Genomic DNA, 17,866 nt, shown 5'->3' with positions numbered 1-17,866 from the left:
TAATGTGTCTGGAGAGCCCTGCTCTACTCTTAGCTGGTCAAACCTTCCTTGAGTATTCTGAATCGTTCTGAATGTTAACTTGTGCAGGCTAGGAAAGCCTAGGGTGTGACCTAGTTTGGGGGGAAAACACAAAGCCAAATCACAGGGGAAAACTGAAGGGACCTGGAATATCTACCTAGAGGTGGGGAAGACCTGGCTGGGGGGTCATTTCTGTCCTCAAGCAACAGACAAGTTTCCATGTGGACTGATCTGTGTGGCCCTCAGGATGTAACCAGGACCATGACTGTCAACACTGAGATTTCCCCCTCAATACTGGGGAGAATTTTCTATTGATCATGATTGATCCCAAATGGAACGAGCCATCGTTGAGAGGTAATGAAGGTCCTTTATGAGGGACATCTAGCAGAGGGAAAACTGCAGAGGATGATAAAGGGACTGGAACAGAGACCTAGTGGACACCTATTGTTTTATTTTTTTAAGAGAGGGAGACAGAGTGAAAGCAAAAGCAAGCAGGGGTGGGGTGGGTGGGGCAGAGGAAGAGAGAATCTTAAGCAGAGCCCAATGGAGGGCTCAATCTCATGACCCTGAGATCATGACCTGAGCCAAAATCAAGAATCAGATTCTTAATAGAGCCACCCAGGCACCCCTCTCCCTTCTTGTAAGAAGACTCCATGGATTGGGTGGAGTTGAATGCACACCCAGCTTCAGGGGTGGGGATGTTTCCAGGCGCCGTCAGTCAGAGCACTGCAGCTTGCTGGCCACCGGGGCAGCTTCAGGAGAGCAAGCGTGACCCATGCTGGGCAGTCAGAGCCCAGAAGGCTCCATTCTGGGAGACAAGCTCTCTCAATTTCTAGAGGACTTGAAGCATGTGGGAATGTGCGCCCGGAGCTGCAGAGGCCATGTGGTTGTCTCTCTCCACATGGAGAGAGGACGTGGTTGCCTCCATGACCACATGGAGAGAGACTACTAGAGAGCCCTTCACCCCTCGTCAAAAAAATATTAGAAAACAGAGAAAATCGGAGCAGAGTTCCAGAGAAATGCAGTTCTTTTGTGCCCCTGAAGCCCTGACGCCTGAGGCCAGACTTGGCTCTGGAGGTTAAGTGCCTTTCTTCCTTCAAGCCAGCTGAGCCAGGTTTCGGTTGTCGGCCACCATAACAGCCCTGACCACTAGGATGGTCTCTAGGGTCTCAGCCAGTTCCTTTTGCTATGACAGATCTTGATCTGACACTTAAACAAGGGCCACCCACAAGCATTGGTCCACCCACCCACAGGAATGCTGGGATGGCTTACAGAATTTGAAGTGCTGCCTCTAGTCATCAGAGGAGACTGCACTGTGAAAGGGGAACTGGAGCATCACGAGGAGGTAAGTTATGAAGTCAAAGAGCATCCTGAGTCTGGGAGAAGGCAGCAGGCAGAGTCGCTGCTCCAGTCCCAAGCCCAGGAAGGACACCTGGCCTGGAAGCTACTCTCACCTCCCACAGAGCATGAGTTGGTGGGAACACCCACCCAAGTGCTAGGACCCAGCTCAGGAATCGGGAGGGGGTCCAATTCTTTAGGATCAAGATTGAGCCGCCATTGAATGAGTACCTGCTGGATGCCAGGCCTGTGCTGGACACTTGGCCTACCTCGGCTCTTCCAAGCAGCCCCCTGAAGTGGGCACTGTCACCGCCTCCATCTCCCAGATGTAAACACAGAGGCTCAGAGGCTCAGAGACTTGCCCAGGTTCACTAGTCAGTGAGGGGCAGTTCTGGAACAAACTCCCAAAACCCAGCCACACTGCCTCCTGCTGGTGGTGACCGCAGGCCAAAAGTGGACAACTCTGGGTTCTCTCGCAGGTTTGTGGGCTAGACCTCATATATAGAATGGGGTGACTGACGATCCCTCTCCCCAGTCTGACCAGGGGCTGGCCCCCTCATTGTTCCAAGGTCTGTGGGATCTATTAGTACAGAAGGAGGGCAGCCTCGGTGCCGAGATTACCTATCACTGATGTGACACAAAGGGACGGCACTGTGTTAAGTCAGCCAGCCAGGCCATCCCCAGCTCTCTTCCAGCCCACAGGGGCCGGGTCGCTTCCTTTGTTCCCCTCCCAGCTGTGGCCTGGTAACAAGGCAGCCAGAAGCTCAGCTGTCGACCTTTTTTCATTATTTTCTACCCTGTTAACTTCCATCACCAATGATGCTGCTGTCAGCCTAAATGAGAACTGAAAAGATTTATCTCACTTGTCCCAGGGCTCAGTCAGGAAAAAGACCCTTCATTTCCTAACGGCCCTAATGACCCTTTCTCTGCGAGTCACTCCCACCCAGGAAAAAGGTGTGACAGCAGCAGCAGTGGGCGGGGGGGGGGGGGGGGCTCAGGACCAGAGTGAGTGATCGGAATCACCTCAGCCTGGCTTTGCAAACCACCATGGTTTTTTTCTTTATTGCCCTGTATTTACCTTTCTAATTATGTTTGCTTACACAGATATTCAACTTGGACGACGTTTCATAAACACGGCCCGGGAGGGGACCAGCGCAAATTGTGCAGTGGGAGGGAACGAGCCTGTGATTACAGTTCCACTGTAGAAGTCATCCTCCAAGTGGACAATCCAAATATAGACCACAGACAGATGATTCCATTTCAAATCAACTTGTCCTCTTCCCCGTGCTTCTAGCAATCCCAGGTCACCTAATCCCTAAAATTGGTGCCTGGCAAGAACAGATGACCTCAATAATTTTAGTAGTAACAGTCTTATGGACTGGTTGGTACAATGGTAGCCAGCTTGCCTGAACACTCATTCTCCATGCCTTACTTTTTGGGGTTAACACCTTCTTAATCCTCCCCACTGCCCTATGGATCTTTTTATCCCCATCTCACAAATGAAGAAACTGAGACACAGAGTTAAAGTAACAATGCCCAGACACTCAGCTAATAAACGATGGGACCAGGATCATGAATCCAGAAATTTAAGAACTCTCGACCCAGAGACCACACCCTGAGCCACTCCCTCAATAACACCTCCCCCTCCTTCACACCAGTGCAGTTTCCTTCAACCCTCACACTGTCCCCGGGAAGTAGCTGATCTTAACTCCTTCTGACCAACACAGAAGAGGAGGCTCACAGAGGCTAGAGGATGAGCCCATTTTGCAGAGGAGGAAACTGAAGTCCGCAGAGGTGGGTTCGGTTCTACAAACATTTCCACAGCATCTACTGTTTGCCAGGCACTGTGCAAGGAGCTTGGGACACAGACATCTCGGGGCACATACAAGTGACTGCTCACTTGCCTTCTGGGCATTTATATGAGTAAAGCCTTCTGAAAGCAACCACGCACTTTGTTAAAAACCTTAAAAATGAGCAAACTTTTGACCCAAAAAGTCCTGTTGCAGAAACCAACCATAAGATAATGGCAGTGAATGTGACAAAAGCAAACATACAAAGCAGCTCACCACAGTGTTATTTAGAAGAATAAAATAATGGAAATAAGCTGAGTGTTCAACAATAAAAGATTGATTAAACAAATTACAGTAAGCTGTATCAGGAAATACTACAGAATCATTAAAAATGGCATAGAAATAAATTTACTGACATGCAAAAATTTTGTGATGCAGTGTTAAATAATTTATCATATGACATAAGCAGAGAGTAAAATCATATATGCAGTCTCATCTCATTCGGGAAGTGTATTCTGGAAAACATATACATATGAGAACTTAACAGAAAATGTATTTGTCTATGTTTGTATAAAGAAATCACTATGGCACCAAAGTGATGATTGCAGTGATAACATTCCCGGTGATTTTAATTTTTGTGTGTGCGCTCATGTCCATCTTTCCAAATTTCCTACAATGAACATGTGGTACTTGCCAACCAAGCAGAAATTTTTATTTTTGTGCGGGTGGTGGCTGAAGTGGCTGAGGTCACCAGCCATATCTAGGATTCAGACTCAGAGTCTGGGACACCACATCCAGCCCTTGGCCCTTGAACCCTACAACACACACGCCCTCCTAGTCCTACGTCCCCAAACCATATCTCACCCTGGCTGGCAATTTTGTCATGGTCAGCCTGGAACAGAGATATCTGAGCAGGTGGAGTGGCCCCCTTGCCCACCTTTTTGAAGAGTCTGATGACATCCTCGCTGATCTGTGAGAGGCGAACGATGACGTTGTTCATGAAGATGTCATTGAGGGTGGCATGATCTCGACTCTCCCGCCTGGTCTGATGCAGGACCAGATACCAACAGTTCACGGGTGAGAGGAGGTACTGGTCCTTCCTGTGGAAACCAAGGCAGCTCAGGTTGGCTTCACTGGAACTGTCACCTACATAGTGTTCTGCATTGTCATCCACCACAGCTCCTTTGACCCTCATGACCCTTTCAAGCTCAGTTTCATTAGAACACATTTAGGGCTAGTGAAGCAATCCCTCCTGAAGGTCCCAGAGCCGTGCTGGGGCCAAATCCAGTACTTTGGGCTCTAAGGCCTAGCCCATTCTCCTCTCCCCACCGCATGTGGCATTTGCTATGTGCGTCACTCCCTTCTGGGCAGAAGCTGCTTTCCCTGAGGCTAAGAAATACTCAACCAATTGTGTTTGAAATACTTGTATTAGTTCTAAAAGTAGGCAGTGGAAAAACAAAAAGTTTTCCCTTCCCTGCCTCCCTGAACCCTTCTGTCCTCTCCCAGGGCCAGCTTTTGTCTCATGGCCTCTTGGAAACACATGTCTTTGTCTCTCCATGGAACTGGGGGCTTGGAGGGTTTCAAGGTTCTATATTTGGGAGGATGTTAACCCATGTTCCCAAATGGGATGCTCGGGTAAAGTACATATAAGATAAATAACCTTTCCCCTGTAACAACTGAGAGATTCTTAGCATCCCGTAAGATGGGTGTTATGCTAACACAGGGGTTCTCAGAGTGTGGTCCTCAGACCAGCTGCAACATCACCAGGAATCTTGTTAGAAATGCAGATTCTCAAGCCCCACTCCAGACCTGCTGAATCACAAACTCTAGAGGTGGCAGTCTGGGTTCTAACACGCCCTCTTAGGGATTCTGATTCATGCTAAAGTCTGAGAACCACAGATCTGCCTACCATACTTTCCCAAGGCTTGAGAAATGGAATGTTTCTGAAAAATTAGCTGGGGTGCTATCCCTCTCTTGTCTATGCTTTCCCAAAGCCCCCTGCTATCCATGGTAAAGGGTATATACATCCTAATCACCAGAAAGAAAGAGGGAAGGATAATTAGAAACAAAAATCAAACCCATATTCTCACATTCCCACACGTGGTGGTTCGTGCCCCCTAAACCTGATTCCTCCCTCACTCTGCTTCCCAGGGTGGGAAGGAGATGGTTGATAGGCAGGATATGGAGGAGAGGGCCTCCTGAGGGTGGTGGTCTCCAAAGTCCCCCCCGCCCAGACCTGCATTGCTCCCCTCATGCCCTCAAGGTGGGCCACCTCCAAGGGCTGATCACGGACACGCTCACCCACCCACTAGCAGTGTTTTTGAGGAAGGAAATTCTGCTGACTCTCACTATGTCCACATCTTCCTCCCACAGCTGAAGGGATGTGCTGGGGTGCAGCCCTGACAGCCTCATCCCCCATCCCATGTGGGATGCCCCCACATCCCACCCCAACTCCTGAGCTTGGGTAGGACAGGTGAGGAGGGGCCTCCTAACTTACAGGAATTTTCTTGCTGTCACCAAATGAGCTAAAAATCTATGTAGGTAGCAGGAACTGGGGAGAAGGGAATTTGCTTTAGAGGATGGTTATGGTGGAAAATGCCTAAAGAAAAGGGAAGGGACGGGCTGTGCCATAGAAAAAATGAACGAACCGTTCCTTGCTTATAGCCTAGAGAAAAAGCTAGAACACTAAAATTCAACCACCCTGCCCAAATCCCCCAGAATTTCCTCTGAAAGGTCTCAGGGGGCTGTGGGTGACGGTGACACAGATGTGCCTCGGTGGGGCTCCTTCCCAAGTGGCTGAGGCAGAAGAAAGGATTACAGTGGGAGGTGATAAAGTGCTATAATAGAGACACATGCAGAGCATCAGTTCTGCTTGAGAAGTTGGAGAAGCACCGCTCTCCTCCTGTGCTCTCCACATCCCAGGCACACAGGCCCCTTTCCTTTGTGCCAGGTTCCCTCCCGCCTGGGGCCCTCACACATGCTATTCCCTCCATCTGGAATCCATGAGCCCCAGCCCTCCTCCTGATTGCCTCCTTCTCTTCCTTTCGGTCTCACCTTCAAAGACACCTCCTCAGCATGCCTGTGACCACACGCTAAGGCGTGGGTCCTCAAACTGTGTACCCAGACCGGTAACATTGGCATCAGTTGAGAACCTGCTGGAAAAGCGAGTTCTCAGGGCCACCGCAGGCCATTTAATAAGAAATCCTAGGGCTAGGCCCAGCATCCATGTTCTCTCTAACCAGCCCTTGGGTGTTCTAACACATTCAGAGAACATTTTCCTTAAGGAGTTTCTATCCCCATCCTTCACCCTCCTGTAAGTTCTTTCACAGGAGGGACTGTTCTGTTCTGGGCACACATCCAGCACCCAGCAACATGCCTGACTCATAGTGGATACTATGGAAGAGAGACCCATGAGAAAAGTACACATTTGTGCTGGGTCTTGAAGAATGGGTAGGAGTTTTCCAAACAAAGGGGCGGAGAGAGATAGAATTGTAGACAGAGGGCAGCAGGCATAAAAGACAGATGATAGCTCAGTAGAGCTAGACCTTCAAATATGTTAGAAGAAGACTGGAAAGACATGAGGCTGGAGAGACAGATTAAGGGCTTAATTATAAGGGGCAATGAATGCCAGGCTAATGAGCTTGGAACTTAATCTCTAAGCCACATGGTTCTCCACTAGATTGCATACTAGAATCACCTGAGCTAAGAAAACACCAAGACCCAGGTCCAATCCAAGAACAATTAAATCAAAATCTCTAGGTGTAGAGCCTTAGTACTAGCATTTTTTAAAACATTTTCTATAAGATTCTAGTGTGCAACCAGGGCTAAGAATGCCTTCTATAGGCAGTGAGGAGTCATGGAAATTACTTAAGCAAAGGTATGATCTAATCAATGTGTGTTTAGATCACTGAGGGCAGACTGCAGGATGGATGGATGGATGGATGGATGGATGGAGAAATAGCTGAGTAAGTGGAGGGATGGGTGGATAGATGGGTGAGTGGAGGGATTAGTGGGTAGATGGATGGATGGATGGGTGGTTAGGTGAACGAGTAGATGGGTGGATAGATGAGTGGACTGATAGATGGATGAGTGGATGGGAGGATGGATGGGTGTAGGCATAGGCATAGGGCTGGAGGGAGGACCAGTTAGGACTTGTTTAGTCCAGGAGAAGAGAAATGATGAGGTTCTGAGTGGGTGGCAGCATGGACAGAGAAGGCTGGACTTGAGAGATACCTCAAGAGAAGAGCAGATAATCTTAGAGACCTCCTGGAAATAGAAAGAGAGGAGGAGGGAGGAACAGATAGTGATTCCAAGCTTTGGATCTCAGGCAACAGGGTGGAAGCTGATGACACAGACTGAGATAAGAACTGCAAGGGAGTCGCAGGTTTGGGCAAAAACACTTTGCACATCCCATTTTTCACTGCTTCCTAGGTGCTGATAGAAATGGAAAGATTAAAGGAGAGATGAGATAATTGAGCTGTTACTTAAATTACTTCAGGGGCTTAGCTCAGTCTGGGATGCAAGAATTGAACAGCATTGGGGAATTATATTGGGGAAGGAGCGTTGGGGAATTAAATGTACAAAATTTATGGAAGTCACAGCCACAAGGTGAATTTCAGGCAGGGGAGAAAGAAGACGAGTAATCTTGAAAGGGTACAGAAGTGCTGGGATGGCTTGGGGACCATTAAATTAGGTCACCCGGTCAGAGAGAGTCAGTAAGAGAAAGACAGAAAGGATGGCACTTTCCTTATCTGAAACCGTGGACAGAGGCAATCTGAGCGGTCTCAGACAGGAATTCGGCAGGGAGGCAGGGGGTGCGGAGGCATGGGGGGGGCAAAGCTACCTGAAAGCCACCAAGGACTCATCAAGCTAGAGTGAGCAGCTGCTGGAAAGATGAGGACCTCAGTCCTCTCAGGCTTCACTCACTCACTGTGTGTGTGTGCGCGTGTGTCATTGCAGCAGGGACCACAGCAGGCAAGACCCTGCTCCCACATGCCTTCCACTCACTGAAGTGAGGGGGACACATAGAAGATGGTGATACAGCCTCCTGAACGGAGTGCTGAGAAGCAGCTGTGGAGCGGAGGAGGGCCCCCTTGCCCGCATTTGGTGGCAAGGTGGTGGATGGCTTCCCAGAGGAAGCACTTTCTAGACTGAGAAATAAAGGCTGCAAAGGAGTTTGAAAGGGCAGAGCTTTCTAGATGGAGAAATACGGTGAACAAAGGCCCAGAGGGATGCCAGAGAGACTACGTGGGTGAACAGAATGTAGTCAAGGGGGGAGCTCGAGCATGGTATTCTGGGCTGGAGGTGGGAGTGACAAATGAGGTTGGAGAATTAGAAGAAGCCACATAGCCAAGGGCATTTAAAAGTCCCATTAGAGAGTTTGAGCTCTGTTCTCAAGTCAGTGGGGAGCCATCAAAGAGTCTAGGTCCGGGGAGTGACGGGGTAAAACTACATTTGCAGACCACTCTGTGGAGAACAGGCTCAAAGGGGCCAAGAGGGAAGTTGAGGGATTCGAGGAATATCTACGTAGTGAACAGACTGGCCCTGGAGATTGAAAGGATGGGGTTTGGGATGGGGGTGATTCCATGATGAATCCCAAGTTTCCTGGGTTGGGCACCTGGGAGAAGAGGGGTGGCATCTGCGAAGCTGAGGGGGAGCAGGGCAGTGGTGAGGTAGGAAGGGAAGGGGAGGAGCTCTGTTTGAACATGACAAGTCTAAAAAGGGCTTCGGGAACACCCAGATGGTGATATCTGGGCTAGAGAAACCAACGGGGAAACTAGCAGCAAGCACTCGGATGGTATTTGAAACCATGGAATGACACGGAACTCTTCACAAATGTGCAGGACCATGTGGCAGAAGAGGCAAATCCTTGGGAGGCCTGGCCAGGCTGCAGCTGGAGGGATGGGGCCAGGCTAGGCTCCTCCCCTCCCTTGTTGTCTAGGATGGGGACAATGAGCTAGCTCATCCTTCTCTGCAGAGATGCTGCCCGGGCCTGCCATTCAACCAGCGGGCCCATCCTCTTGGTCGATCCCAGCATGGGAGACTGCTTGTTCTACTCCCCTCACCTTCTTCCAGCCCTGGCTCCCTTGGTATGGGGCAGCTCATTTGTAGTCTAAAAGGCTGGGGCGAACGGGGCTGTCTATAGCCAGGGTCAGGGGCAGAGCTGACCACTCCATGGAAAGCTGCCACTTGTGCTCTTGGCCCCAATGATACCAGGCTCTCACCATATCAGAAAGAAGAGGCAAGGGGTGCCTGGTGGCTCAGTCAGTTAAACAGCTGCCTTCGGCTCAGGCCATGATCCCAGGGTCCTGGGATGGAGCCCCGCATCCAGCTCTCTGCTCAGTGCAGAGCCTGCTTCTCCCTCTCCCTCTGCCTGCCGCTCTGCCTACTCGTGCTCTCTCTCTCTCTCTATCAAATAAATAAATAAAATCTTAAAAAAAAAAAAAGAAGAAGAAGAAGAAGAGGCAAGAGCCACAGATGGGACCCAACATGACAAAACAGAAAGAAGCCTGGACTTGGGGGTGGGTGTTCACTGGTGTCCACCACACCGTCTATGTGACTTTATGCAGGTCACTTGTCCCTTGTGGCCTGGCTACTTAAACTGTACCATGAGCCTTGGGATTAAACATCTGAAAACAGCTCCATGGTGATTCCTTCAGCCGTTCATACATTCAGTACATTTTTATTGAATACTTTATACGGACTAGACCTTAGGGACATAATTTTGAGCACAACGGACACAGTTCCTGCCTCCATAGAGTTTACAGTTTAGTGGGGGAGACAGACACCCCTCAAGGAGTGTTGCAAACGCGTGTCAAGTTAGACAAATGCGAAAGTGCTAGAGAGGACATCGCATGGTGCCATGAGAGCCCATAACAAGGGGACCTGGCCTCGGGGTCCCTACGTAATCCCTGAGTAGAGCTCTTTAGGCTGGGCACTAAAGGAAAAGTGTGGGGGGGAGGGTAGCCAGGTAAAGGGGATGTGGCTCAGGGTAGAAGGGCCCAGGCAGAGGGAACAGAATAGGCACAGGCTCACAGCAGGGCAGGGGAGTTTGGTGCATTTAAGGAACTAAATAAAGGCTAATGTGGCTGGAGCCCAGAGAGCAAAGTGGGGGAGGGGACAGATGTAGGGAGTTGAGGGCCCTCAGCAAGCTTATCAGTCACCATCCCACTGGCCATCTGGATTGTACGGGGACTGCACAAAGAAGCACCCAAACCACACAGGGCAGAACTGGACACCCACTGTCCTTTCTTAGGAGGTTATTTGTCCCTTTTGAGAACAGGACCCCTTTGACCCGAGACCCAGCTCTCCGTGCCAGCAGCCATTTCTGCCTGCTGTGGCCACGCTTTTGGAAGATGTCGCAGTGAACCCGGTGGGTGCGCTCTCCTCTAAGGCACATCTTGAACAGCCTTTCTGCTCTTCCCATCTTGCATCCCACTGTCTATGCAGCAGGCAGAAGCTGCTGAGCTAGGGCATGATGTGAGAACTTTCACATATATATGTATATCTATTTTCTTTTTCTTTTTTTTTTTCTTTTGGCCAGAAAACAGCAATGAAAATTTCTGGTGAGTCACAGCTTTCTTTCTTTGGCTAGGGGAGCTGGGTATGAAGCTCCAAGAGACTGCAGCTAGAGAAGCAAGGCCTTGCCAAGCTGGGGAGCTGGGGAAATGAAATTAGCAAGGAGCCAGCGTCTCTGGCTTCTCGGCTGGGGGCTGGAAAATTCCGCTTAGCAAACAGAACCTATTTCCAGGCTTTGCAGAGCCCTACACTGCAGATGGATCCAAACCCCCTGCCCTGGGACTGTGGTTCCTCTGGGAGAGAGGCAAGCTCGTGCAGCTGACACCATCCCCAAGATGCCAAATCCCTGCCTCTGGCTTCCTGCTCTCCTCCAGCACGTCCTTGGATCCTGCTCAGAAGGCTGCCAGCAAAGGTACCCCTGAAAAGAGCTCCTCCATTAGTTCCAGGGCCCAAAAGGTAGGGGTAACTCCTTGCTACCTAAGCTGCCCCAAGCAGGATTTGGAATTCATCGCCCTTGCCTGGAGCGTGATTCAGTAATTCCACAAATATTAACTGAGTGTGGTCTTTTGCACCAGGCAGTGGTAAGCAAATGAGTCACGTTCCCTGCTTCATGGAGTGTACAGCCCAGTGGGGGCCTCAGGTGATAATCAAATAATCACGTAAATAAATAGAAAATTGCTATGAAGGAGAAATGCATGGAACCTCAAGAGTCTGAAATGGGGGAAGTGGGCATCAGTTGACCATACGGGTCCTTCCTGTCACTGAGACTTCAGTCGAGTTGTTTCACCTGCATGAGGCCTCCCCAGACCCTCAGTGGCTCCCTGGTCTCTAGCACAAAACCCTATTTTATTGTTATTACTGCATCACCATTCCTGAGATCGGTGCTGTTCATTTACTTTCTCTTTCTGGTCTTTGCCTCCTCTCAAGCTTCCATCCGTTATGCTCACCACTGTTCCTCTAGGGCCAGGCAGGCCCGGACACACAGTTGGCTGGAGAGATGAAAAGTATCCAGAAGGATAAGCTAGAACCAGAAGGCTGGGGAGGTTTCGGCATAAGCCGGGGATAAGGGAGAGCATTCCCAGTGGTAAGTGTGAGGGCTGTGTGTGCATGAACACTGTGGAAAACTGAGGGAAGGTATGCGTGGCCAGAACTCAGACAGGAAGGGACCAGGGGCGGAGACAAGACTGGAGAGGGAGCACAAGTTGGGGCCTTGATGAACAGGGTGAGCATCTAGGCTGGTACTGTCGTAATGAAGGACCATGCTGGGGACGTAAACAGCAGACATGTGTTGTCTCACAGTTCTGGAGGCCACAAGTCTGAGATCAAGGTGTCAGCAGGCTGGTTCCTTCTGGGGGCAGTGAGGAGACCCTGTTCCATGCCTCTCCTCTAGATTCTGGTGATTTGCTGGCAATTGTTGGTGTTGCTAAGCTTGTAGCCATATCACCCAACCTCTGCCTTCGAGTTCACATGATGCTTACCCTCTGCGTGTGTCTGTGTACAAATGACCCCGCTTCATAAGGACACCAGACATACTGGATTAGGACCCACCCTTATGCTTATATTAACTTTATGATCTCTTTCCAAATAAGGTCACTTTTTAATCTTTGGGGGGGATAGGACTTCAACCTGTGAATTTGGAGAGGACACAATTCAATTCCTATCGGACTGCTGCCCCAAGTGGATCAGGAGCCCAAGGAGAGTCCATGTGATCACTCAGGCTCTTTCTTGCGGTCCATCTGAGGCACGAATGGGCCCATGACACAGAGGATAAAGTTTGACCCTATCGGCTGGCATTCAAGGCCAGTCCAGCCCTTTCTCTCAACCCCCTCTCCACCTGCAGAAACCTTCTCCAGGCAGTGGACAAAATCTCTTAGCCAGTGATGGGTTTCTTCATTTATCTATTTTTTGCCTCCCAAGGAATCTGAAGCCATCGTACTGGGAGTTGGAGAGGTTCAGATCCTGACTCTGCTGCTAATTAGCTGTGTGTTTTGGGGCTTATCACTCTACCTCTCTGAGGCTTTACTGTCTCATCTGTCATACGAGTGGGTGAGTGATTCAGTGGCCAGTGAGGGCCTTCAGATATCGACAACATCGACTGTATTTTCCAAAACAAAAAATGCTTATACATCATCTGACAAAGGCTTTTTTGTTCCTGATCCCCCAACTTATTTATTTGAAAAGCCTCATAAGAAGCACAAAAATGAAAACAGTGGATGGTCATTATGTAGGACCCTTTCATGTATTTAGCTTCAATGACAGGACAATGAGGCTCCTAGAATCTGGGAAGCAGGAGCTAGCTCTTCCTAGCTCATGGGCATTCCTGCCTTGGCACCTGTGTCCATCCCGTCTTCACTCACTTGGAATGCCTTCCGCTATTCTTGCCACACAGCAAAAACCCACTCTCAGAAGTCTTGTTCACAAGGCTCTTCCTTCAGGGGTTACCTGAGATCTGTCCAAACTGCTCATTTGAATCTACTCAGATAGTTACCTCCAGACATCTTTTATACTGTTGCTTAGTTCATCAATCACCACTCACATTCATGGGGCGTGTTCCTTCACTTATTCCATAAGCCCCTTGAAGGCAGGAATAATCTCTTGTATTTTTTTGTATTCCTTCATAGTCTTTGGCAGAATCAAATTCATTCATTCATTCACCCGTTCACTCACTTGCTCTTCTAATGTTTTTTGAACACCTGCATGTTCTTAGCACTCTCTAGTCACAGGCTGAAAAGATGACTAGAAGTGCCTTGATAAGGCTCACAGTCTACTAGGTACAATTAATGCAAACCAAGAATTATTACAGCTATTGGTCAGGATTCCTCTAATTGAAGTGACAGAAATACTTCAAACTGGCTTAGGCAAAAATAATAGTAAGTGGGAGGAGGGAAAATTTAAAGGATCAAACATTTTAATCAAAAAAATATAAAGGAATAGGAAGAAGTTGGCCTCAGGGACAGCTGGATCCAGGAACTCAAAGGATGCCCTCAGGATCTGGTCTTGGTGTCCCCATCTCTTGGCTCTGCTTTCCTCTCTCTGTGTTGGCTTCACTCTCAGGCAGGCCTTCTACAGACCAAAAATACCCTGGCTGATAAAATTCCCAGGGGAAAGACAGCCTCCCCACTGCAGTCTACTACAAGTCCTGGAATCATGCTGTATTCAATTAAAGATCTGTGACCAAGATGATACAGAGCCAGTCACATACCCTCCATTGCTCAGGGATGATTCCCCAGAGGAAAAATCTCAATGACGTTATCAGAAGAAAAGGGGAAGAGATGCTAAGCAGGAGTGAGTAACAGACATCTACTCTGTTATGCTGGGTGAGGAATGGGAACCTAGAGGAGGGAGGGAGGGGCTAATTCTGCCTCAGGATAGAGGGAGAGTCCCAGGAACATTTGCATTGGGCCTTGAAGTACGCGTAAGAGTTTGCCAGGTGGAAAGGGCAAAGATGGGAGGTTCCTGCATGGAGAGGAAAGCCTGAGTGTAAAGCTGTGAAGTCAAAACAGGACATAGATTGTTCTGGGGCTCACTGTCTAGGGCAGGACCCAGAGAAGGCACCGTGGAAATGGAAGCAGTTAGGCAGAGATCAAGGCTGAATGAAGGTTTTAGCGGCCAGTGATGACCTCACTGGGGCAGGAAGGCCAGGCGGGAAGAAGAGCAGCCAACCAAGCAAAGACGAAGAGTTTATCCTGGGGCTTCGCCTTCCAACCACCACGAGCAGGTGGTAAATGTGAGTTCTTAGAACAGGGAGAGCCCATTGAAACCTGCTGACTTAGAAGCTACCTTTGGCTGATGCCAGCCCTGAAACAGAATAATTCTGAAGGGGAAAGACCACATCCATGGGTCACCTGAGACAGGATCTGCTTACCCATGTTGGAAGCAGGGTGACTTGAGAAGTTAGTTAAGCCGTTTCTTTCCTTATCTATAAAATAGTGTTGATAACACCCGACTCCCAAGGGTGCCTTAAGAACAGAATGAGGTCATTCATTGGCTGCTCTTAGCATCTAACCCAGCATATGATAATAATAATTGATGTCATCACTTAATTATTACCACTAGCACCTCACTAGGTTATTAGGGAAAATCCAGTGACAGATGTACAGATATAAGACCCTTGGTAGGTTTTCTATAAGTATTGGTTTTCCTCCTCCCATTACTACCTTCTCCCACTGCAAACTCTCACACATACTACAAGACCCAATACAAATGGTCCTGGGACGAATGATTCAGTCAGTCAGTCATTCCCCATACTTCAAAGTGATGGCACACTGGCTCTAGTGTCCAGCAGCAGGTGTGAGCTCCCCCTTTAACTTGCTCAAAGTACTCTTGGTACCAAAATGAAAACCTCTGCCTCATTAGCCAATGCCTGGCCAACCTCATCTTCTCTTTCCCTGCAAACCCCTTAGCCTTGGTTTATCCATCTGTGAAATGAGTGCACCATTGTGCATGCAGTGCTAGGTAACGAAGGGCCCTGACCCATAGCTCCTCTGGTTGGTTCTCTCACCAATCACTTGGGGCCCCTAAACCAGGGCACACCCTGCCTGGCCTTCAGGTCCCTTGTGTGTCAAGTGGGGATGATGACACTTTTTCTGAGTCCCAGCTCCACCAGGATTCTTGGGAGCATTTAAGCAGCTAAAGGCTGGGGAGACAATTTGCAAAGTGTAAGGTACCATATAATCTTTGAAGGTTGTTATTAACCTATTTGTCTAATAGAATAGAGTCAAAAGTAATCCCCTGCACATTACTGCTTGTTAAAATCTCCTTACTGGGGTACCTGGGTGGCACAGTTGGTTAAGCATCTGACTCTTGGTTTGGGCTCAGGTAGTGAGTTCAGGATCCTGAGATCGAGCTTCATGTTAGGCCCATGGTCAGCGAGGAGTCTGCTTGGGTTTCTCTCTCCCTCTGTCTCTCCCCAACCACTCATTCACAGGTGTGCGTTCTTTCTCTCTCTAAAATAAGTATTTTTTTAAAATCTCCTTCATTGCATCAACTATTTTTCATTTTTAGAATAAAATGTAGATGATATGCATGTGTAGATTTATATAGAGCATATCATACATTACTAAACCACACCATGGTTAACACTTCGGAAGTTGCTGATTATAGTCTCTGCAGATTCCCAGAAAGCTGGTACAGGATCTAGGAGAGGGCCAGAAGGACAAACATGGAAGGAGAAAAAGGGGTTGTAGCTATTGCAAAGGCCACTGTTTGGGCTGAGACTTCCGCTTTGGAATTACTCCCAGCAATGAAAACAGCAAGGTGGGTAGTGATGCAAATGCTCACTCTCCAGGAGGAGTTAAAAGGGACCCTGGGGGGGTCTTACATGGGCTTCAGGATTTTTGCCATTCCTGCAAAACCACAGTACTTAATACCTCCCTATCCACTGTTTATTTTTACTTCGAGGAATTTATTTACCAAGGACTTTTCCTGGTCTTCATTAAAATAAAATTTTAAAAACCAGCATCACTTGCCATAAATAAAAAGTGAACCGAAAAAGGAAGTTCAAGGAAAACAAAACAGCATCATTCAATCCCAGGCAGATGCTGGTTCCTGTGGTCCATTCTCTTAGATTAGAGAGGCATCAGCAACACACTAGTAACCAAACGGAGACCGTCTCCTTGAGCCAGTCACGGAGACTGAAAGAACTGAAAAGATAATTCAGTATGTACGGTTCATGTGCTCTCAGTGATCCCACTCTCATTTTGAGGAGCACCACTCTGGTCTGGCCATCCCTCATACTGCAGTAATGCCCACTTAAAATACCTGGTCTTTGTGCACACACTTCCCGGATGGGAACTCACATCCTCAAGGCAGCCCTTTCCTTCCTGGACAGCTCTAGCTACTGGAATGTTCTCAAGGTCAAGGTGAAGTCTGTTTCTCTGAAAATGCTATCCTTGGACCTCACCTCTCTCCTTTCTGTAGCCACACAAAGTCAGTCTACTTCTTTCATGTGTCTGAAGAAAGGATTTGGTAATATCTTGGTCTTTTCAGCTATTCACTCAAAAAACCTTCTATTATGATCAGAGAGGGAGAGACTAGAAACGACCCTTGCCTTCAAGCGGCCAGCAGACTGGAGTAGGAGGACTGGACGTATGAACTGGATCATTTCTTGGTCATCTGATAATAATAATAAGAGTGACATACACCGTGGGAGGCCAGAGGAAGAGCAGAGAACGAGGGGCCTGGGATCTAGGGCAGGGGCTTCCCAGAGGAAGTGAGACTTGAGCCGGCCCTGCTGAGAAGAGTGGGAGCTGGCCAGGAGAGAAGGGAACTCTAAATGCCCACACACGGAGCGCTGGTCTAGACAGATGGGCAGCTCGCAGGAACGCTAAGGGAGCCCAGGGACGTGAGCGGATACCCAAAGTCATGCCGCTTGAAGCAGTTTCGCATTTTGGAACCAGATAAACCAAGATTAGGATTCCAGCTCTGCCGCTTACTTGCTCTAGCTGTGTCCCTCTGGGCAAATTCCTTAATTTCTCAAAAAAATCCCCATGTTTTCAACTAGAAAGACAGAGCTAGTATGTGCCTCGAAGGTCACAAATGTTTACTACGAAGTCAAATGAGGCAATGCCTGCAAGACACCTAGTAGCTGGGGCTCTTGGGTGGCTCAGTCAGTTAAGCACCTGCCTTTGGCTCAGATTATGATCCCAGAGTCGCGGGATCAAGCCCAGGTTGGGCTCCCTGCTCAGCGGGGAGCCTGCTTCTCCCTCTCCCTCTGCCACTCCCTCTGTGCACATGTGTGTGCATGCTCTCTATCAAATAAATAAATAAAATCTTAAGAAAAAAAAAAAAAAGGACACCTAGTAGAACCCTTGGCTCATGGTAATGTGGCTGTGATGGGTATCTAAAAGACTGAACAACCAGCACAGCACAGGCACCGAGCAATCAGGGAAGATCCGGCTGGCACGCCGTACTGGGAGAATACCAGCTCTTGGAAAGTATTACTGGAAAGCTATGACTAGTGTGATACTAGTCATAATAATAGAAGTAGCTGTGAATGAGACAGGAGCCCCACCTGGAGGATCTTCCCCTTTGTTCCTGCCTTGTTCTATGCAAACCTTTTCATTCTGAATCCTCTGCACATTTACAGGTTCAATTTACCTACTGCAAAAGTGCTTCTCTGCTTAGGATTCACCTGAAAGGTTAAATCTAAATTATAGCATCTTTTTAGGGAAATACTACATCTGTGAAGAAAGGTTAGTTGC

General features: G+C 48.6%; 1 protein-coding gene across 3 annotated transcripts in view; it reads right to left on the bottom strand.

Moving 5' to 3' along the window:
• SRGAP3 (SLIT-ROBO Rho GTPase activating protein 3) overlaps positions 1-17,866 on the bottom strand; it is a gene marked incomplete at both ends in the record, with an annotated part of 247,518 nt that overhangs the window by 102,519 nt on the left and 127,133 nt on the right. For all 3 annotated transcript variants that reach the window (XM_080817981.1, XM_080817980.1, XM_080817982.1), the window contains one exon: positions 4,084-4,246. In XM_080817981.1, coding sequence (XP_080674107.1) covers positions 4,084-4,246 — 163 coding nt within the window. The remainder of the gene's footprint in view (positions 1-4,083; positions 4,247-17,866) is intronic.

Source organism: Martes martes (genome assembly GCF_963455335.1).
Source record: "Martes martes genome assembly, chromosome: 1".
NCBI lineage: Eukaryota > Metazoa > Chordata > Mammalia > Carnivora > Mustelidae > Martes > Martes martes.
The sequence above is the reverse complement of the archived record's forward strand: the minus strand, read 5'-3'. Positions and strand labels throughout refer to the sequence as shown.